Raw genomic sequence first — 22,668 nt, 5'->3', positions numbered from 1 at the left:
GCGCCGTGACCCTCAAGGGTAGGTCGTGGCCCGCCTGGGCTGTTTTGGCCATCTGAGATATATTCCATTGACGAACAAATACAACTGCTATAAGAGTACGAATGGTAGTTAATTTTGCAACGAGAACAAAAGTTTCCTCACAATCCTTACCTTACTGCTGAGAAAATTCCTTAGCCACCAATCTAGCTTTGTAGCGTTCAACAAACCCATCGAACTTGATCTTGATTTTATAGACTCAACTAGAACCAATAGTATACGTTTACCAGAAGGTAAAGGTACCAAATCCCAAGAATCTGTCTTTTGCAAAGCTGAAAGTTCCTTATTCATAGCACGCTGCCAATACTTTTTTGTTTGACTAATGAGTTGGGACCTTGCATACTTGTTTAGCTAGCCCAATCCCATGATTCTTCTTAAATTTTTATCAACAACTAAGTTTTGCAAACTAATTTACGAAAACATACTTGAGTTAGTATATCGAGTAATTATCAGTGAAATGAAATCTAAGTTCATTAGGATCAAAGAAAGTTAAAGCATCCATTGAAATCAGTGGCAGCAATTATTGATCTCAGTTACCAAAATTACATTTATAAATTAATGTTTGTGATTCAGTAATATTATTGTTTTAGTTGATTTTAAATTCTTCTCAAATAAAGGTCAATGAGCCTTGAAGTTGGCAAAGGCAGAGACATTGATTATAGAAAGATATAGCAGCAAGAAAAATAGAATTCAACCGAAAAGAGAACAAGTGTTGATCAAATGAGTAATTTCTATTTTCTAGTTTCTCAAGGACTCAAAAAATTTCCCTTTTTTCCAAGAAAAAGGGTAAAAGTATATAATCTACAAAATTGTTTCTAGTGAATCTATGTCAAAGCTACAAATTACAATCAATTCAACTGGGATGTGATGTCAATGAATATGTCTTCTCTGCAAGGAATTGTGAGTCCACCCATCGGATGGTCATATCCAAATTCTTCTTCTGCCATACTCAGCAAGTCTTGAAAAGCAGGCTCATTTAGGTACGAAAGAGGTACTACATAATGCTTCTTTTGATCTTCTCCAACATAGATAGCTAAGCAGCCTTTTGGAATGGTTGCAGACTTCAAGGTTACTTCTTTGATGCCTGAAAGTGATCTTCGGAGAGCCTTCTTACCCTGAACAAAGCCGGACAATCCAAATGCCATGTTGATCTTCTTTTATGTTTTTCTTTAGAATAAGTATTAGAGTTCACAAAAATATTTTGTAGTAGAGAATGTGAGGACTTGATGAATTAGCTGTGTGGTTATGCACCCTTATATAGATGAATGCACACTTATCTAAGGCTTCTGAATAAGTGGTTCTGAAGACATTTGGGAAGGTTTGACAAATTTGCAAGAGACATAAGCATTGGAAAGTTCACATGGCTTTGTCTTCCAAGTCATATATAAAAGCAACAATAGAGCCCACTTGTGCTATAAGATTTGCAACAAAGAGAAACCATTGTGAAACATATATTATGAACTAGCTCATCATCCTTTTTTCTTTTTTTAATTCAACCAATGAGAGGAGGAAAATTATGAAGACAAATACAGCTACTGGTTTCCACCATTATTTCTTAGTCACCATAAATTAGGAAGACAATACCATGTGATTGCTCTCAAGGACTATGCTTCTTAGTATACCCCATCCAACTACTTGGCTTTTTAGGCTTCAATAAACATTTGGATAAAGGAATATATAAATATGTATATATAAATATCTACCAAGTCATATCATAGCAAGGACATTGATATTATAGAAACATAACTGGGTTCCTTAGCATTTCTCTTAGATCTCTTTCTTTCCCTTGCAAAAAAGACACATTCATCCATCTTATTTCTGAGTTGAATGCCAAATTATGAGTACAGACAAAATGGCCGGATGACAAACAATGCTTAGGATGGCCAATAGGAAATGTTTCCAAGAATGATACAAATGAATGCTATTGCATTTCTTTTCCTTGAATGAATTATTTGGCTGAAGTCTTTTTTTCTTATAGATTCTGGTATAGAAACCTTCTCCATTTTCTTGTTCAATCATAAGATCAGCGGCTCAATATTGCATATACAGGACTTGATGTCCTCTTTCCTTTCTCCAATTCTTGTTTAGTGCTGGTATTTACAATTCTAAGAACTTAGATCAATGAAGATATCATCTCTGCAAAGAATTGTAATTTTCATATCTGAATTCTTCCTCTTCTTCTTCCATACTTAGTAGCTGGAGACAAAGGTAATACATAACTCTTCTTTTGATCTTCTCCAACATAGATTGCAAAGTAGCCTTTTGGAATGTTTGTAGTTTTCAAAGCTGGTTCTTTTACATTGGAAAGTGACCTCCCGACAGTCTTCTTTCCATGGACAAAACCAGAAAATTCAGAATGCCATGTTGACCTTTCTTTCCAAGTTATCATTTTTTATCACAAATGATTTTTCAATAAAGAATATGGGAACTTGATGATTTAGCTTTGTGGTAACGAGCATATATATATATATATATATATATATATAAATAAAGATGAATGGCTCTCTGTCATACACAGGCAATTGGGTAGGTTTGAATCTTCACATGCCTTTGTCTCTAACTCATACGTTGACACTTGGTTGTGACTGTGACATATCTATAGACATCACCAGGTGAACAACCTACAAAGGAACCCCACTTGAAACAAAAGATAACCATTATAGTGAAACCATTTTGGAAGATATGTGATCGACTAATGCATCCTTCAACTAATACTTTTTTATTTTGTGGCTTTCAAATAAGCCGGTTTTCAACTTTGAACCAATAATAATGAGAAGGAAGGCACAACCATGTGATTGCTCAAAGATTATGCCACTCGCTAGACCCCATCTCATTAATTGCCTCTTCAATCTCCATCATTGATTTCCACACAAGAGTTATCTTTTCTACATTTCTCATCAAGGGTATATACTCAATAAGATTAGGTTCTATAGCATCTCAACTCCTCACATTCTCAAGTAATAGAGCTTTCTTTTGCAAAACTTTTAGAGCTCTTTCTTTGCTTACACTTTCTTCTTTCATCTCTACCATAGAGACTTAAACAATCATGGGTTTCCGTTTTCCTGGTGTAGTTCATGCTAAGCAACTTATTCAGAGGTCTTTTTCTAGTGTAAAAGATGTTCCAAAAGGCTATTTGGCAGTTTATGTTGGGGAGAACAAAATGACAAGATTTGTGATCCCAGTATCATACTTGAACCATCCTTCATTCCAAGAATTGCTATGTCAGGCTGAAGAAGAATTCGGATTTGATCATCCAATGGGTGCTCTAACAATTCCCTGCAGTGAAGATGCTTTCATCAATCTTGTTTCTAGCTTAAATATCTGATAAATGATGATGAGTATAGATAGATGCTAACTACTGACAAAAATTATTGTTACAATTTTGTATGGCAAACAATGCCAATACTATCACTACGTAAATATTTTTCCTTAGGGACTGATATGAAAATATCCCTGAGAATGATACAAATGAAACTATCAAAGATTTTGTTCAATGAATTGTGTTATTTATGTTTTAATCTCTTTATATTAAGATCTAGAATCCTTGTCCTTCTTCTCGTTCTATATCGGTCTGCAAAATAGTACTGCGAAATTGTGAATTGGCACTTCAAAATAGTCATTAATTTTAGTTTTAAGTTGTCAGACCAAACAGATCAAAGAGCACCTCAAGACTGTTATGACACATTTTTCAAAAACTGAGTTTTGGCACATAACAGAATATAAAGAAGTGTGACAACAGCCTCTTCTTGCCTTCAATAAAAGAAAAGTTAATAGATTTATAGTGACACAACAACACAGTTAGAAGTTATTATTTCACCAGCTGATTTGGATGAAGCAGAGAACAAATTTTGGTTCTACTCTTAGACACAGTTGTCTCTTTATTTTAGTACTTTGCCTTGTGAGTTTGTTTGTTTAAGGCTTATTATATTCTACTTTTTCTCATATCATCTCTAGTCCCTTCAATGAAAATTTAACTCAAGAGGTGTATAATTTGGAGTTATGATTAAGAAACAAAATTTGCAAACTAATTGAGTTATACACACACACACACACACTTGAGTTACTATATCAAGTAATTGTCAGTGAAATGAAAGCTAGTCTATGTCAAGTATTAAAATCAGTTCATTCATTTAGGCAGCAGTTATTGATCTCAGCTATAAATTTATATTTATAAGCATTGTTAAAGTAATGTTTGTGATTCAGTAATATTACTGTTTTAGTTGATTCTAAATTCTTCTCAAATAAAGGCCAGTGAGCTTTGAGTTGGCAAAGACAGAGAAATTTAACAACAAGAAAAATGGAACTCAACCGAAAAGAGGACAAGTATTAATCAAATGAGTTCTTTCTATTTGCTAGTTTCATAACTAGTCAAAAAAATTCCCTTTTTTAACTAAAACAAGAAGGGTAAAAGTATATGATCTACAAAATGGTTTTCTGTGAATCTATGTTCAGTACTACAAATTACAATCAATTCAACTGAGATGTGATGTCAATGAATATGTCTTCTCTGCAAGGAATTGTGAGTCCACCCATTGGGTGCTCATATCCGAATTCTTCTTCTGCCATGCTCAGCAAGTCTTGAAATGCAGGCTCATTTAGGTACGAAAGAGGTACTACATAATGCTTCTTTTGATCTTCTCCGACATAGACAGCAAAGCATCTTTTTGGAATGGTTGCAGACTTTAAAGTTGCTTCTTTAATGCCTGAAAGTGATCTTCGGAGAGCCTTTTTACCCTGAGCAAAGCCAGGAAATCCAAATGCCATGTTGATCTTCCTTTGTGTTTTTCTTTAGAAGAAGTATTAGAGTTCACAACAATATTTTGTAGTAGAGAATGTGAGGACTTGATGATTTAGCTGTGTGGTTATGTGCCTTTATATAGATTAATGGACTGTTGGAATGCATACATATCTAAGGCTTCTAAATAAGTGGTTCTGACAAATTTTGGAACGGTTTGACAAATTTGCAAGAGACACAAGTATTTGAAGTTAACATGGCTTTGTCTTCCAACTCATATATGAAAGTTTAGCTATAATTGAGACATTTATACATGTGATATGTCTAACCATTACCATAAGAACAAACAACAACAGAGCCCATTTGTGCAATAAGATTGGCAACAAAGAGAAACCATTGTGAAACATATATAATGAACTCGCTCATCATCCTTTTCTTTCCCTTCTTTTCAATTCAACCAACAAGAGAAAGAAAGTTATGCAGACAAATCCAGCTGCTGGTTTCCACCTTTATTTGTTAATTTTCTTAATTTTGTTTAAAAAGAAAGCAGTTCTCAACTTTGAGTAAGTATGGACAAGTAGAAAGATAATTCCATGTGATTGCTCAAGGACTATGCTCCTTACTACACCCCATCCAACTACTTGGCTCTTTAGTGTTCACTATTCATTTGGATAAAGGAATATATATATATATATATATATATACTAAATCATATCCTACCAAGGACATAGATTTTATAGAAACATAATTGTGTTTCTCAGCATTTCTCTTAGATCTCTTTATTTCCCTTGCAAAAAATTCACGTTCATCCATCTTATTTCTCAGTTGAATGCCAAACTATTAGTATAAATGAAATGGATGACAAACAATGCCGATACAATGTAAATATTTTTCCAAAAGGAAGTGTTTCCAAGAATGATACAACTGAATGCTATTACATTTCTTTTTCTTGAATGAAATATTTGGTTGAAGCCTTTTTTTTTTCTAGATTCTCGTTTAGAAATCTTCTCCATTTTCCTATTCTATCATAAGATCATTGGCTCAATATGGCATACAAAGGACTTGATGTCTTCACTCCTCTCTCCCAATTTTAGTGCTGATATTTACAATTTTGAGAGCTTAGATCAATGAAGATGTCATCTGTGCAAAGAATTGTAGTTTTCATATCTGAATTCTTCATCTTCCATAGTAGCTCTCTAGACATAGGCACTACATAACTCTTCTTTTGATCTTCTCCAACAGAGACTGCAAAGTATCCCTTCAAATGCCATGGAAAGTGACCTCTCAACAGGCTTCTTACCATGGACAAAACCAAGCAATTCAAATGCCATGTTGACCTCTCTTTCCGAGTTTTCACAAATGATTTTCTAATAGAGAATGTGGGAACTTGATGATTTAGCTTTGTGGTAACGTGCCTGTATATATAGATGAATGGTTCTCTGGCATACTCAGGCAATTGGGTTGGTTTGAAAGTTGCAAAAAAACATAAGCATTTGAACCTTCACATGGCTTTGTCTTCTAACTCATACATGGACACTTGGTTGTGACCGTGACATATGCATGGACATCACCAGGTGAACAACCTACAAGGGAACCCCACTTGAAACATATGATATGCAGCAAAGGGAAACCATTTTGGAACATATCTGATCACCTAATGCATCCTCCAACTAACAATGTTTTTCTCTTGTGGCTTTCAAATAAGTCGACTTTCAACTTTGAATCAATAATAATGAGCTGGAAGACACAACCATGTGATTGCTCAAAGATTATGCCACTCACTAGACCCCATCTCCTCAATCAGCACCATTCATTTCCACACAACAGAGTTATCTTTTCTACATTTCTCATCAAGGGTATTGATTATATATACTCATAAGATTGAGTTCTTTAGCACCTCAACTCCTCACATTCTCAAGTACTAGAGCTTTCTTTTGCAGAACTTTGAGATCTCTCTCTTTGCTTACATTTTCATCTTTCTTCTTCGTTTAGAGACTTCAACAATCATGGGTTTTCGTTTTCCTGGCGTAGTTCATGCTAAGCAACTTATTCAGAGGCCTTTTTCTAGTGCAAAAGATATCCCAAAAGGCTATTTGGCAGTTTATGTTGGGAAGAACAAAATGACAAGATTTGTGATCCCTGTCTCATACTTGAATCATCCTTCATTCCAAGAATTGTTGGGTCAAGCTGAAGAAGAATTCGGATTTGATCATCCAATGGGTGCTCTAACAATTCCCTGCAGTGAAGATGCTTTCAACAATCTTATTTCTAGCTTTAATGTCTGATGAGTGATGATGAGTATAGATAGATGATAACTACTAACAAATATGATTGTTGCAATTTTGTATGGCAAACAGTGCCAATACTATCACCTTGTAAATATTCTTCCTTGGGGACTGAAATGGAAATGTCCCTAAGAATGATACAAATGAAACTACCAAGTTTTTCGCCAATGAATTGTTTTTATTTATGTTTTAATCTCTTTGGATTGAGATCTAGAATTCTTGTTCTATATTGATCTTGAAAATAGTACTGCGAAATAGTCATTTTAGTTTTTGAGTCGCCTGACCAAACTGATCAAATCATTTTAGTTTTTGAGCCTCCATTACCTTTGAAGCAAGAAGCATTTGCCACATTTGGAATGGCTTCCAATTTATACATGCACTCAGTTATTTTATTTTTAGGCTTCTTATATGTTTTCACACATCATTTTAAACGCTTATTCCAGTAACAAAACCTCAATACTTGTTGTAGGCTTCTCAATCTATACATTGCTTGTAAGCCACAAAGTAAACTTTTTCATGAATATGACCAGCATCCAACCCAATGTTGGTTCATGCTTGAGCCTAATGTGTGATCCATTACAATACCAAAAATTTGCAACAAGTCTCGTTATAATCTTTTATAAGTTCAGTGTGAATCACCTACATAAAGTCAGATGGCATATATTTGTTCTTTCATCTTTTCCCCCATTTGCCCGTTTGCCCCCAAAAATTATTGAAAGCAGAAGTGGATAAAGTTTCCGGATAAAAACACTCGAGCTTCCTTAACTTGAACAAAAAAACATTAAACAATACAGGGTAATGGGCGATACCGTCTGTGTAGATGGTCGCTTTACATTTCTACCTAAACTCCTCTTGAGTCTAGCCAACACTCAAAAATTTTGGTATCGCCCCTTTATAAGAATGGAGAATGACTGCTCCCCATTATGATATCTAAGACTTTAGTCTTCCTCGACATCAGCAAATTCTTCTTCGCTCTCTTCTTCTTCTTCTTCTTGCTCATCTTCTTCACCCGCCTCCTCATCGTCATCTTCACTTTCTTCTTTTTTGGCCTTTTGCTTTTTCTTGCCATCACCATCTCCTATTAAAAGGGAACAAACAATCAAATTCCAGCAAGGGTTTACAAGAACAAAAGTGATGCATCGTGCTTCAAGAAAACACGACAATCCAAGGCAGGAGAACCCTCTTCCCGAAAATAAATAAATGAAGGAGGTCAAAAAAGTAATTTGTAATATGATTTATTTTATGTTCTTCTATACCAAAGGAATCACAGATGAGAAAATTATATGTAGTGATTGATGTACCATATTCACTGAAGATAGTTCCTCCAGAACACAATCCTTCCTCGATCTTCATGAGTTGAAGAGTCATTCTTGGTCCAATCTCTTGAAGCTTGATGGCACTTTTAGTGGAAGCACGATTAACCCTACTAAGATCAGTAGCCAGAGTTACTGTTGCTGCTTCATCGTCTCCTTCACTATCTGATCCATAATTGGCCCTATTACAGGGAAAAGATTAGTAAAAAAATAATAAGACAAGACTTAGTTTATTATTCGTTCAAATAAGAATGTTATAACATATAAGAGGGAGTTTATTCGTTCAAAAGAGAATGCTATAACGTATAAGAGGGGGTTTACTTTTCAGAACATGCTTCCATTCTGCATGTGAAATTTACTTTTCTAATGTGAAAAAAAAAGGCACAAGCCAAAATCCTTACTTTGTAATAAAGTCACTAACGTCTTGAAGATTTCTAAGATCAGGGACGTGATGGTTCTGCACAAATTTTCTAATTCTACGGGAGACACCAACAGGCTGCAACCTAATGGAATAATGCCGAAAGTCAACGAGTTTAGTGTCTTTGTTGTAATTGAGCAACACAATTCTCTGGCAGGAAGCAAGTTTGACCTGAAACATTATCGTGAAAACCATACAAGTTTCCCAGAAATTCTTTTAGCCAAAAAAAAAAGGAAAAATAAACTTGGACAATTTAATTCATACTCTGAGAACTCACGGTGTTAATATCAATAGCTGGAAAGATGTTTTGAAACATAATAGTTGTAAGTTTTAGATGCTGTTCTCCAGTGCCAAAACCAGAAAGAACAATCTGCAGAGGAATAGTATTAAAATCAGATAGTGAAAACAACTTTATGAATATATTTTCTTCTTTCATCTTTCCAAGTCTGCAAACCAACATTACAAGTGCACACATCTATGCATAAGAATAAGCTTACCAAAGGAGGATTAGTGAATAGATCTTGAGGACATCTAGGCCGCAATTGAGATTTAGCAACATCAACTGCCAAAGAGTATTCTTGTATCTTAAATGTAAGAGTTGGGCCTTGTGGGGTTCTTGCAACCCTTAAGTAAGGTGCAGATGGAGTTTTTGACAATATGAGAAAATGTGTAACACCCATTGGCCCAGCAACATTTAAAAAGTCCTTGAGATTATTCCGTTTCTTCTCCTGCCAAAAGAAAAAGGGGGCAAAGTAAGCTAAATTAAAATCCTAGGAAAAATAACAAAGCTCCTACCCTATATGCCAGTTGAGACTATAGCATGACAAAACATCACTTCGCCATAACCACACTATATGATTTGAATCACATTTTGCATATTCTAAACTAAATTCCTTTTTTTTAACTCTTGCTATTCTTATTTTATTCTCTTGAGCCTTTCAATTAGTTAATCTCAGACAAATCACATATTACTAAGAGTGAAGAAAAATGAGAATAATAAGAGTCGCAGGAACAAATAGATGATATAGCGTGGTTAAACAGAATAGCGGACCGAGAACAAGACATAGAAAGTAAAAGAGAGGGTCCTCATCCTTGGGTATGTACTAACTTAAAATTAGGATGGCATAACAACATGATCTCATAAATTACAAGTTTATGACTTATGAGTAATCCTCATTGGTACGAAAGTAACCCAATATCCAGTTTATTAAATTTGCCTTCCTTTCCACAGCCTCAGCCACCAAAACATATGGGGTGGACAAATAATGCAGGTATACTCAGGACATTTGACCAAAAATTCACTCTCTCTTAAAAGTACATCAGACCAAATAGTCGCACAAGAAGAAAGTCCACATTTATAGTACCCCAGAATCATAATTCTTTATAGCTTAAATAGAGGGGTTTTTGTCTTTCTATTTCACTATCTTAGTTAGCATTCAGATGCATTTTCAATTTATTCCCAAAAAAGACTAAAGAACAACAGTATTATTGAGAAATACAAAAAACAAAAAAGATTGTTACCCGAAGTTTGAGAGCGGTATAGGGAAGCATGAGCTTTCTCAAATCCATTTGAAGTTGCCTGAGAGGACCGGGCAATTTACCTCTAGCAAAAACAAAGCTCTTCGGAATCTTATCCCCTGTGATATGATCCACAGTAGCCTGATTCTTCTTCACAATGGGCTTCACAAACCCCTTTCTCTTTTTCTGTTAAATTTTTATTTACAAATTAAAAAACAAAATTAGCATGAGCCATGACAGAGACCCATAGTCCATACATAATCTAGTACAACTCTATTAACTCTCTTCTTTTTTTTTTTTTTGAAAAGAAACAACTGTGTATTAATATTATGAACAATACAAAGAACTTTATTAACTCTCTCTTTTTCTTTTTTGCCTACTCTCTTTGGTTGCTAAGAAAATACATATATTCCTGGACAGCCAAAGAGAGCCTCTAACTCAAGAAATATTTATATAAAACATATATTTGTGTGTGTGCGCGAGTTCTTACACTTCCAAAACGAGCCATAACTTGATGAATAGTGAAGCTCCTGAACTTCAATATCAACCTCAATCTGAACAGAGTAACCAATAATAATAGCGTGATAAGGATCAATATAGCAATAATACAAGAAATTCAACAAAATAATAATCACAACACAGGACTCTTCAATAATATAGATACCAAACACATATTTTTCAATAGCCAAGGAATTCCAATTAACGAATTTTAGAACAAATATATAATTACATTATTCATCAAGGAAATCAATTCTACAAAAACTTGTAATACATATTTACCAACAAATGATACAATCTTCCTTGAAACCTATTCATTATTCTTTCAAAATCAAATTCGTATATATAATTTTTCAAAACTATCATTTCCAGTTCAGGTTTTCGATTACAACAAGCCCCATAAATACAGTTAAGTAATGCCTTATCAAGATTAGAAGCCTACAAAGAAATTAAAGCGTATAGACATCCCTGCCCTAATAAAGATAAGATAATCTGAATAAATATTACACAGTATTGATTCAACCACAACTACACAAGAAGTGCATTATCATTATATCATAGTGTTTTACTGTTTAAGCTTCAAATGTAAAAGTTATGAAACTGAGATGATGGAGGTTGAAGAGGGCATTACCAAAGGCCGTTGAGAGAAAGCAGAGAAGAGAAGCTGCCGTCGAAGAACCTCGAGCTTGAGGAGCTACGCCGGAGCAGAAAGATTCGGTCCGCCACTGAGAGGACGAGCAGCGACTCAGAGACTCGGGCAAAAGGCGGCTCCGTGAGAGAGTGACAAAACTCGAACGTTTAGGTTTTTAGACTTTTAGGGCTTAAATCTCACTCTCATTTAAATTATATTTAGGCTCCGTTTGGTAAAAATTAATGAGTTTTAAAGGGTTTTCTTTATGGAGAGAAAGAGGCTATTTTTTCGTAGGGAACTTTGAAGGTACATGTTTAATAGTGTACCCTATTTTCATATGATAAATTTAACAGGCATCTCAAATATATGTTATTTTGTATAATTTTGACAATAATGTCATTTTCATTAAACTCTCATCTCTAATTCTTTAGGTCATCTCTAACTCATAACACTATATATGGTGTTGTACTAACATTATATATGGTGTTGTACCAACACCAAAACTAATACCAACACCAAAACTAAAAAATCTTAGCACCATATTTTTTCGAGTAATGATACATGCACCCAAAATATATACTCAAATATTACATACAGTGATGTGGCAGTTTAGTTTAGTCAATCACATTTATTAAAACTTACGTCACTGTATATAATATGTGGGTACACATATCATTACTCTATTTTTTTTCCATTCCAACCACAACACCAAAAAGTATATTCTTTATTATTTTATCTTATATATAAAATAATATATATTTATTATTAAAAACTAATATAAAAAACAAAATAGTATTGTTTTTTGTTTTTGTCGTTGCTACAGTACCTTACCAAAATGGTACTATAGCTTGACAGCATAATGATAGGATAAATGGAGTTGGGTTGGATTTAATTTTGTGTCTTTTTAGCACTATATTTGATATTTTACAGTGCGGTTAGAGTTGACATCAAATTATCTCTCTCCATTATGACAGCCATTTCTCACGACTATCACCTCCCCACGATCGGAAGCTCTTCTCCCTCATGTCTCTATTTCTCTTCTTTCTCCTTTTCTCTATCCATAGAAATATGGAAAAAAAAAACAAAAAAAACTCACAATTATTGAAGTATCCATTAAAACACACATGATAAATTTTTGTAACGCAATTAAATAAGATATATTTGAGATGCATATTAAATTTGTGAATATACGATGAAATAGGGTATACCCTGAAATTTCTCTTTCCAAAGGGAAATTTCAATTTATATGCTTGATAAAAGTTATAGTTACAAAAAAAATGCTAGGCATATTAAAATTTTCAAAATAATGCTACTTTTTTGTACTTTACCCAAAATGCTCTTACTATTTATTCCTCACTTTTCACTCCTCATTTCTCTCTTCTCTCTTCCCCCTCTCTCTCTCTCTCTCACCTCACACCACCACCAACACCACCACCACACTAAATATTATATTTCGAACAGATTTGGACATGATTTTTTGGTTTTTTGGCGATTTTTTTAATATTTGAAACTCTGAAATTTGCAGAAAATCGACATTGCTCGATGGTGGTTCGATGGTAGCTCGATAGTGGCTCGATGGTGCTCGATGCAATTCTTGCAAGAGACATAATTTTTCACTCGGGTGTCCGTTTGTGGTGATTTTTTTTTTTATTTTGGGTATTTTTCAAGATCTACACGTTTAAGATGCTCATATGCACATTTGGGAAGTTTAAAACTTAAAAATATACCAAAAGATGTCTTAAACATGAGGTATGTTTGCACTTTTGTATTTTTTACAAGTGTTACACTTCACAAATGTGCATATTAATATGTCAAACGTGTAGATCTTGAAAAAATACCCAAAAAAAAAAATCACCCCAAATGGACATCCGAGTGAAAAATTATGTCTCTTGCAAGAATTGCATCGAGCACCATCGAGCTACCATCAAATCACCATCAAGCTAAGTCATTTTTTCATGAAAAATCATTATTTTAAAGGTCTCATCGAGCTACCATCGAACCACCATCGAGCAAAGTCATTTTTTCATGAAAAATCATGATTTTGAAGGTCTCATCGAGCTGGCATCAAGCACCATCGAACCACTATCGAGCAATGTCGATTTTCTGCAGATTTCAGAGTTTCAGATCTGAAAAAGATCGCTAAAAAACCAAAAAATCATGTCCAAATCTGTTCGAAATATAATATTTAGTGTGGTGGTGGTGTTGTGAGGTGAGAGAGAGTGAAATAAGAGAGAGAGGGGGAAGAGAGAAGAGAGAAATGATAAGTGAGGAGAAAGTGGAAATGACAATTTGGGTAAAGTGCCAAAAAATAACATTATTTTGTATTTTTTAATATGCATAGCATTTTTTTGCAATTATAAAAATAATCAAGCATACAAATTGAAATTTCTCTTTCCAAATGACTTTCAATTTTTAACCAAACACTTAAAAAAAATGTTTTTTTTAATTCTAAAATTGGTTTGCCAAACGGGTCTTAAAAAATATACATATATTTATTTATAATATGATACAAGGTGGGGCGGGTAGAACCGGTTGGCGGGTTTTTTGTGCACCAGTCGGAGGGCAAAGCCAGATCCGCTGCTTCTCAATGTCGCCGATAGGTAATCTCTCTTTCTCTCTCTCTCTCCTCGGAAACTCTTTCCCGTCATTACTTTCTTCTTTGCTGATTTCTTAACGACTTGTCGTTTGTGATTCAAAGCCCAAAAGGAGTTGAGAAGAAAGACGAAGAAAATCGTTGATGGGGAGGTGGAAGCCAATGGCGACGATGGCTGGTGGTGGATTGTCCATAAGGGAATCTGGGCTTCGTTCATTTGCTTTGCTGTTTTCGGGGTTTTGGTGAGACTGGCTGTTTCGGTCCACCCTTATTCAGGTGCTGGAAATCCTCCCAAGTACGGCGATTTCGAAGCTCAGAGGCATTGGATGGAGATTACGCTTAATCTTCCTATCAAGGATTGGTACACTAACAGTAGCTCTAATGATCTCAGCTACTGGGGCCTTGACTATCCTCCTCTCACTGCTTACCAGAGCTACTTCCATGGCCTTTTCCTCAGATTCTTTCACCCTGAATCTGTTGCCATTTTCACTTCTCGTGGCCATGAGTCATATTTAGGGTATTTGCTCTGACCCGTTATTTATTTATTCATATAGTGCTGTAAGATATTTTCAATTTTTTTTCATAAGTTGGCAAAAACGAAATACTGAGCTTTTGTTTGTTTGGGGATTGTGTTGTGACCCATTACTTTGTATTTCCAGTTCACTTCTCATTGTTTGAAGATTTTTTCTGTTTGTTAATGTAAGACTGGATTTTATTTTCTGGGTCTATGTTATTTGTTGCAGGAAGCTTCTTATGAGGTGGACGGTGTTATCTTCAGATGTTTTGGTGTTTTTCCCTGCAGTTTTGTATTTTGTGTTTGTGTATCATACAGGTCGAAAAAGTGGTCGTAAAAGTGAGATTGCTTGGCATATTGCTATGATTTTGCTCGATCCATGTCTTATCCTAATCGATCATGGTCATTTTCAGGTATAGATTTCAAGTATTACATTGCTTTTCTCAATTTGTAATGGTTGGTTTCTCATCCTTAGCTAATATTTTTTTCAGTACAATTGCATCAGTTTGGGACTCACCGTTGGAGCTGTCGCCGCTATTCTCTCAAACAGTGATCTTATTGCTTGTTTCTTGTTCAGTCTTGCTCTCAATCACAAACAGGTGCTTTTTAATTAAGCTATTGTATGTCACGACTGAAGATGACTAGATTTATATTTTGTTCAACTTTAAACTAAGGTTGTGTTCCCCTGTACATTCCTTTATCAAAATTAAGAAACATGTCTAAACGAAATCACAGGACTAAATATGTGAAAATGAAGCAATGCACAAGTTAATATTGGCTAAAACCCCAAAATATATCTAGATGACTTCAGCATCTTATCTCTTCAGTTAGCCCTTTTCTTTTTCTTTTTTTTTTCTTTTTTAAATATTCATAGAAAAAAAAAAGGCATAAATGCTGTCTAGCATTCCCCTTCTCCAACTCAAAAAAGTAAATGTTGTCAAGCAAGCCCCTTACCTAAGAAACTTATATTGGCCAGTCCAGATGATTTATATTTGTGAAGATGATTATGAGGTTTATTCTTCTTGTCCTTGCCTTTGGCAGATGAGTGCATATTTTGCACCTGCATTTTTCAGCCATCTATTGGGTAAATGTTTGAAGCGTTCAAATCCACTTTTTGAAGTGCTAAAACTTGGCTTTGTGGTCCTTGGCACATTTTCTCTTATTTGGTGGCCGTATATCCATTCCATGGAAGCCTTTTTGCAGGTAAGCATTAATTTACTTGAGCAATAAATGGAAGATACAACTTTCAGTGATTAATTGGACTCTTTACTCGCTGCCATAGCTTAGATAAACTGTTAGGACATTTATACATTTGCGGGGCCTATAGCTTAGTTTTTATGCATTAAATAATAGTCTTTAAACTAGGCTGTTGCAATTCTAAACTCTCCATCATCTTGCTTTGCAATAAATAAATAATCTACAAATAGTATATGCTTGTTGAGATCTTGTAGCACACTTTCTTAGTTCTGTCAATGTAAAATTTCAAACTATGACTTTAATAGCTAATCCTTTTGAACCAAACATGCTACTCTTATGATGTTTCATTTATGCTTTTATCTTTTGACTTTAGTACCCTGCTTTTGAATGGATATGTTTGGTTGTGCGTCTTAATTAAGATGTGCTAAGTCGCAGACACCAAAACTTGCTTATTGATTGTGTTGGTTTAATTTCTGGAGTTAGCATATTAAAAAAAAAAAGTGAATGTGTGGAACAAAATGATTCATTTTGAACACTATCTAGGTGAAGGCATTGCAGTTGACATGAATAAGGTTATTAACAGGAAGATTATCCTTCAAGGAACATGAGAGGGGATTGGCTCTCATCATGCTTCCGTATCTGAGTTATGAACAAATGAGGAGATGGGGAGAACTGGAGGCTTTTCTTTGGACTTTTTCTTTATAAATTTCTTATTCATAAGGACCTTCTGCAGATATCATTGATAAGCCTCCAATACGTTTTGTCTATGATAGGAGAAAAGCCTAAGTAAACTAGAGATGAAAAGTTACATTGTGTTTTTGTATTCATTGTACTCAATTTGTTATTTCATTTTTGTATCCAGCTGGCGACTTGATATCAGTTTAAAGGCTGAGTTGTCTTGTTCTTAGAGGATCCTAGTTGGCATTAATTAGTTCTAAATAATGTCTATATATATTGGAAGGCTCTTTCTGTAAAGGGTAGCTTGAGATTAAGATAGAGTTGACTCTTATAGGAGAGACCAATCCTCTTGAAAGGTTGGGATAGGAGAGAACAAGCCTCTCGAAAGCTTGTAGTTTGTACTGTTGCTACTGTTTCAATAAAAGTCTTTGAGGGATTTTTTTTCAGATTTTATTGTTGAGAGATTGAGAGTTTAATTCTTACTAAGAAGAAGCTATCAATCAGATTTTACTATGGTGTTAGATTTAGTACCTCGGTCGATGACAAGAGAGTTAGTTAGGAAGGGTGAAAATTCTGAGACATTTTTATGTCAAATATCTGAATATTGTAGAAGGATCTAATCATTTCGCCACATTTTCCTTTCAAGGCCCCTCAAAGGTGAAAGTGTTTGGGTGGCTACTGGCCTTGGGATAATGTTAAATTATCACGAAACCTTTTCTATACAGCTCTTCTATTTGGAGTGTCATGTGCAATCATCCTATTGACCTTATCTTTAGGCATTGCCCATTTGTTGTGATTCTATGGTCAAGAATGTTACAGGAATTCGGAGTATCTTTAATCATTGGCCTTTTTGGTGGCACTTGGGGCTAGCTCAGGTAGCTGGGTGTGTCAGTGTGTAGGGAGGGGTTGGGTGTGTCAGTGTGTGGGAGGGGTAATGGTTCAACTCTCCATTGCACCAAAAAATCATTGCCCTCTTTGGTTGTATTGTAATCTAAGATGACTTGTCTGTCATCTTTGCAAGTTGTTTTTTTTTATTCCTTTTGTTCTGTTTTTTTCTTTTATTTTTTAAAATGCATGGTAATCATTTTAACGTGGTCCCCAAGTAGTTGACCAAAATTAATCTTTCTATTTTTCTTTTTCTCGTATACATGGCTGTGTTGATTTATACAAGCTTGATAAATAATGATACAGGTTCTCTCTCGTCTGGCTCCTTTCGAGAGAGGGTTATACGAGGATTATGTGGCTAATTTCTGGTGCACCACTTCAGTTGTTATAAAGTGGAAGAGACTGTTCACAACACCAACACTAAAGCTTCTCAGCTTTGGTGCAACCATCTCCACTTGTCTGCCTTCAATGATTCAGCAGATATGGGCTCCCAGCAAACGAGGTTTCCTTTACGGGTTGCTCAATAGCGCCTTCTCCTTCTACCTGTTCTCATTCCAAGGTCAGAGATTTATAATTTTCATTTTCAATTAACGCTCGGTTCTTCTTAGTTGATATACGGCCTTTATAAACGCTTGGCGCTTTGAATTCGCAGTGCATGAGAAGTCAATTCTTCTGCCTCTCCTACCAGCAAGTCTTTTGGCAATAGAAGAGCCTGTCCTTTACAACTGGATTACACTCAATGCTTTATTCTCAATGTTCCCTCTTCTTGTTCGCGACAAACTGGTTCTACCTTACATCGCTCTGTTGGCTCTCTTTTCCCTTCTCAACCACGCGGCGCCTAATCAAAGTCGAGGTACGAAGGAAACGAGAACGTTAGAATTGTCTCTGAAAGCACTGGTCCTTGTTTGTGCACTCATTTTTCATGTAGTTTACTTAACACTGCCTGCACCCAATAGATATCCTTTCCTTTTCGAAGCTTTGGTTATGTTGCTTTGCTTCTCACAATTTGTATCTCTTGCTTTCTACACTAATGCTAAACAATGGACGTTGTTGAAACGCTCCGTTTTGGTACATAAAGAAAAGAAGCTCCTTTGAACAACACCCTCATCCTCATGGCCTTCTTCATGTAAATTTATTTAAGGGATATTTGCAGCTTAATTAGTTAATGTTTCACACTTGTTACACTTAAATATCTCATTTTTATTTTTATGATAAAAATACCCAATGTTCAATATATATTAAAGATAAATATTTAATTTTTTTTTCAGCAAAAATACCTATAATTGTTAAAATATTATTTCTGTAAGTATCTCATCTGTTCAAGCTGTTAAACATGTATATCTGTAATCAGACAATTTCATAATATATATATTTTAAATTAGAAATATAAATTAAAAAAATATTTTAAATTAATTTAAATTTAAAAAATTCATATTTTGAGGACAAAAATATCCAGAGTGATACATATTTAGTGGGTTAACAGTCAACAACTTTTCAACAAAGGAGATAGTGATTAAAGTAATATTTTAGCAACTTTGAGTACTTTTATCGCAAATAAAAATGATTCAGTACTTATCTTCAACATATATTAAATATTAGATATTTATGCCGCAAATACCATTTTATTTTATTCAAATTTTAATCTTTTAGCAAAAAAAGAGAAACTTTAGACTCAATTTTTTCTTCCCACACTTAGATTAATTATGAATTGTTTGAGTAAAACATAATATTTAATTATAAATTATCACATCATATAATATAAAATGATAAATTTTGTTGTGATTAAAACGTTTAGTCACCACAAAATGTGTTTTTTTGTGGCCTAATTACAAACTTTTTAGTCTTAACGTATGAATGTATGGTAACTTTTACTCGTAAATTGCATTGCTAGTTGGTGACTAACAGCAAAAAAAAAAAAATTGATCATTTAGTACTTATGATTGTGATTAATCTAATAATTGTTAAAAATATTTAATAAATTTTGTAACTCAATATTTAAAACTAATAACAATATTATTATTAACCTATTTTACCAATAAACATAAACGTATATTGAATTTATATACAATATATCACATGTATAGATGTATTTGAATTTTGAAAGAAAAAAATAAATAAATTAAGATTAACGTTTTGTTTTGTTACCAATTTATATTGGTGTATATACGTATAAACTTACGGCAATTTCAGGTCCCATTTTAGGCACATAAATCAACTTTGATCTCAATGCAAAATTTTAGGAAATTTCGGATAATTTATGATGTTAAAATCTGAACTTTATTTTTGACACGATAAATTATTTAGATTTTTCTAAAAATTTACAAGAAATCTATATAAAAAAATCTATATTTAAAACAAGTGTTTTGGCGTTTCTTTAGCTTAGAATGTCCCATAATTTATTAACTTATTAAATCACTCTTTCATATCATTGAATTATTATTTTTTTAAGTTAATTTTTTATTATTATTAATTATTAAAAGCGTCTAGTTTAGGTTGATGGGCTAATTGTATTAAATATATATATATATAAGATTTAAATAATATTTGAATTTCAATTATAAGTTTGTTTCTTTAACACACAAAAATATCTTAAATATATATTTTAATTAAAAAAATACTATATTTATTAAATTAAAAAAAAAACTAATTTTGATTTCAAATCCATTGATCTTTATTTTCTCTAAAAATGTCCACCGATCTTTTAAAAATTTTCATCCAAATTCAAAAAAATATCATATTAAATTCGTTTTATCATGTTAAATTCGTTTTTAATTTTTTTATAGGACCCATTTAATGCATCAGTAATAGATATTTTAATTTTTTAATCTTTTTCAATTTTTTAAAAATAAATATTAAAATATATATCACTATATATATTGATAGAGGAGGTTGAATTTCATTCTCTGCTAAAATCGCTTCTCTTCTAATTAAACATGTCCCTCTCTTCTCCTAAATGGTAACTATTTTATATGTATTATTATTGTTCATATACTCATCTATAATAAATACTCTAATTTTTTTTTTTCAGGATTCTTTTTATTATATGTGTAAAAAAATTCATAATATTTATGGATCAAGGTACCATTGCAAGCAATGGAATTAATGGGACTCCTAATAGTAGAGGAATTCAGTAAGTTTCAACCTTATTATTAATTAAAATTTTAATATATTGGTTTATTTTTATAGAGTAATATTTTTTTATTATTATTATTTTAGGGGTGATTTTAAATTGACGAATGGTGAAGATGGGTTTCTCTCATCAAGTTTCATTATTGGTTTTGTGGTTGCAACTCTTGTATTTTCAATGCTCACAACAAGGTAATATTGTTTATTTTAATAATAGTAATAATAATAATTGTCAAAATAAAACTGATTTTTTATTATAATAATTGATATCAAAAAATTTCAGTCGAAATCAATTAAACCTTATTCGAATTGGGCTACTATTTTGGATAATTGGCATTATTGGGTGTGGACTATCATTCAACTTCTGAACCATTGCAATTTTTCGACTGTAAGTGAATATTATATTTATATATATATACATATATTTGTATTGATTTTGTGTACTAATAATAGTCTTATAAGATGATATTATTTTTCTAAAATTATTTTGTTAGGGTGGTTGGTTTTGGGCAAGGTCCACTCACAATTCTTGGAGCTCCCATAATTCATAATATTTCACCAACTTCTAAGGTTTTTATTTATTTTATTTTTTTTTATACAATAAGGAATTAACTGCTCAAAGTAGGCAAAAGAGTTACACAGGCCTTAAGAGAAGTGACATCAAGTTTTCAGTGGGTGAGTTTGTGTTTTTGTGAGTCTCGCCAATGAAAGGTGTTATGCGTTTTGGGAAGAAAGGGAAGTTGAGCCCAAGATTTAGGGTCCATTTGAGATTTTGGACAAAGTAGGGCAAATTGTGTACCGTTTAGCACTGCCCCCAGCACTAGCCGAAATGCATAACGTCTTTCACATCTCGATGTTGCGTAAGTACATGTCAGATCCCTCTCATGTTTTGAGTTATGAGCTGTTACAGCTGAAGCAGTATCTGAGTTACGATGAACAACCAGAACGTGTTATCGAAAGGAGAATCAAGGAACTGAGATCTAAAAGTATTCAATTAGTTGAGGTCATGTGGAAGAATAGCACGAAAAGAGACGTAACATGGGAGCTGGAGGAAGACATGAGAGAAAGATACCCTCAGTTATTTGGTAAGAAAGAATTTCGAGACAAAATTCCGTTTAATAAGGGTATATAGTAGTGCACCAATTTTTTTTTAGTTTAATTAATTTTTTGCTTTGTTTCATTATTAATTGTTAAGTGTTAGAAATTTATTTTTATCAGATGACATGGATGAGACATCTATAAAATGCTCCACTTCTAATTGGATACCCAGCCTCCATTCAAATCCATCATTTGCACTTAAAGCATAGCAAAAGACCTACCAACAGATTTGTTTAAGTGCATGGTAGTTGAAGGAAATGGGAAAATTCATTAATCTTTGGAACAATAAACCAACCTCAACATTCTCTCTATCATGCATACCAAAGACAGAACCCATCAGATAAGACAGAGGATGGTTGCCAAAGTCGCTGCTAACATACATGAATTCGAAACCAGTAACAGCGAATGAAAACAGGCATAGGCAGTATGTACATACAAAGGAAGAGAGAATATATATCTCAAACTTACCCGACCCTTAGCCTTTTACTTCCACCTTCGCTCTTTATGGGCAAGGCTGCTGGATAATTGAACGAAGGAAGAAAATAACGAGATGCAATGATAGAGCAGTGTGCAGCATATTTACGACTACAAGACCAAAAAGACAGTAAATAAATTGAACAGACTACTACAAGACCAAAAAAGACAGTAAATAAAGGGAACGGACTAATGCAATATATAGGCAATATAATACTTATCTTATCTCCAATGCAAGCATTGGATCAATTGGATAGGCTATTGCATGGAAAGGTTGCACACTAGGAATAAGAGACATCTAAAAGCAAAGATTAAGTGATTTAGAGTGGAACCTGACTGGTAAAGTGGTAATTAGCATCAAATTAAACAACACAAAACCTTTATCTTTATCTGTCTTCTAAGAATTCCTTCAACTTCAATAAACTTATTTTCACGATCATCCCAATCACAAACACACTGGAGAGTGGCACAAATGCAAATATCAGATTAGATAAACCAACAACGAATAGTAATAAAATCCAGACAAAGTTTCACATAGCAATATTAGAGTACAGCATAGAAACTATAGGCTAAGTCAATAATGTGTAAAAATGTACACTATTGAATTAAAAGTGCATTTTCCAAACAGCAAGAAGGAACGGCCGTTACACCACACATGAAGCCTTTAAT

General features: G+C 33.7%; 5 protein-coding genes across 5 annotated transcripts; 2 read left to right on the top strand and 3 right to left on the bottom strand.

The window, feature by feature from the left end:
* Positions 1–705: 705 nt before the first annotated feature.
* Positions 706–1,232, bottom strand: LOC133789047 (auxin-responsive protein SAUR21-like). Its single transcript, XM_062226759.1, has one exon. The coding sequence runs from the start codon at positions 1,179–1,181 to the stop codon at positions 885–887; it is 297 nt and encodes a 98-aa protein (XP_062082743.1). The 5' UTR covers positions 1,182–1,232; the 3' UTR covers positions 706–884.
* A 1,716-nt stretch (positions 1,233–2,948) lies between these two features.
* LOC133789049 (auxin-induced protein 15A-like) lies at positions 2,949–3,554 on the top strand. Its single transcript, XM_062226761.1, has one exon. The coding sequence runs from the start codon at positions 3,083–3,085 to the stop codon at positions 3,359–3,361; it is 279 nt and encodes a 92-aa protein (XP_062082745.1). The 5' UTR covers positions 2,949–3,082; the 3' UTR covers positions 3,362–3,554.
* Positions 3,555–4,325: 771 nt separating this feature from the next.
* On the bottom strand, positions 4,326–4,864 carry LOC133790080 (auxin-responsive protein SAUR21-like). The gene has a single exon (XM_062227659.1). It carries the CDS (start codon positions 4,798–4,800, stop codon positions 4,504–4,506), a length of 297 nt encoding a protein of 98 aa, XP_062083643.1. The 5' UTR covers positions 4,801–4,864; the 3' UTR covers positions 4,326–4,503.
* Positions 4,865–7,647: 2,783 nt separating this feature from the next.
* Positions 7,648–11,610, bottom strand: LOC133789046 (peter Pan-like protein). Its single transcript, XM_062226758.1, has 8 exons — positions 11,435–11,610; positions 10,796–10,859; positions 10,309–10,491; positions 9,285–9,515; positions 9,065–9,157; positions 8,771–8,958; positions 8,358–8,551; positions 7,648–8,134 (listed from the first exon to the last, which is right to left on the bottom strand). Exons 2-8 carry the CDS (start codon positions 10,811–10,813, stop codon positions 7,995–7,997), a joined length of 1,047 nt encoding a protein of 348 aa, XP_062082742.1. The 5' UTR covers positions 10,814–10,859; positions 11,435–11,610; the 3' UTR covers positions 7,648–7,994.
* Positions 11,611–13,938: 2,328 nt separating this feature from the next.
* Positions 13,939–18,491, top strand: LOC133789045 (probable dolichyl pyrophosphate Man9GlcNAc2 alpha-1,3-glucosyltransferase). Its single transcript, XM_062226755.1, has 7 exons — positions 13,939–14,034; positions 14,133–14,544; positions 14,771–14,954; positions 15,033–15,140; positions 15,583–15,744; positions 17,608–17,860; positions 17,954–18,491. The coding sequence occupies exons 1-7, from the start codon at positions 14,022–14,024 to the stop codon at positions 18,394–18,396; spliced, it is 1,575 nt and encodes a 524-aa protein (XP_062082739.1). The 5' UTR covers positions 13,939–14,021; the 3' UTR covers positions 18,397–18,491.
* Positions 18,492–22,668: the final 4,177 nt, after the last annotated feature.

The sequence above is a fragment of the Humulus lupulus genome, chromosome 7, assembly GCF_963169125.1.
Source record: "Humulus lupulus chromosome 7, drHumLupu1.1, whole genome shotgun sequence".
In the NCBI taxonomy this organism is placed as follows: Eukaryota; Viridiplantae; Streptophyta; class Magnoliopsida; order Rosales; family Cannabaceae; genus Humulus; species Humulus lupulus.
Note: the sequence above shows the minus strand (reverse complement) of the source record. Positions and strands in the feature narration are given on the sequence as shown.

Coding starts and splice junctions, on each gene's coding strand:
- LOC133789049 (XM_062226761.1), top strand. CDS start 3,083: ATGGGTTTCCGTTTTCCTGGTGTAGTTCATGCTAAGCAACTTATTCAG.
- LOC133789047 (XM_062226759.1), bottom strand. CDS start 1,181: ATGGCATTTGGATTGTCCGGCTTTGTTCAGGGTAAGAAGGCTCTCCGA.
- LOC133789045 (XM_062226755.1), top strand. Junction 14,545..14,770: donor GGCCATGAGTCATATTTAGG/GTATTTGCTCTG, acceptor TATTTGTTGCAG/GAAGCTTCTTATGAGGTGGA. Junction 15,745..17,607: donor CCATGGAAGCCTTTTTGCAG/GTAAGCATTAAT, acceptor ATAATGATACAG/GTTCTCTCTCGTCTGGCTCC.
- LOC133790080 (XM_062227659.1), bottom strand. CDS start 4,800: ATGGCATTTGGATTTCCTGGCTTTGCTCAGGGTAAAAAGGCTCTCCGA.
- LOC133789046 (XM_062226758.1), bottom strand. Junction 9,516..10,308: donor ATACCGCTCTCAAACTTCGG/GTAACAATCTTT, acceptor TTCTTTTGGCAG/GAGAAGAAACGGAATAATCT. Junction 8,959..9,064: donor CAGCTATTGATATTAACACC/GTGAGTTCTCAG, acceptor ATAATGTTTCAG/GTCAAACTTGCTTCCTGCCA.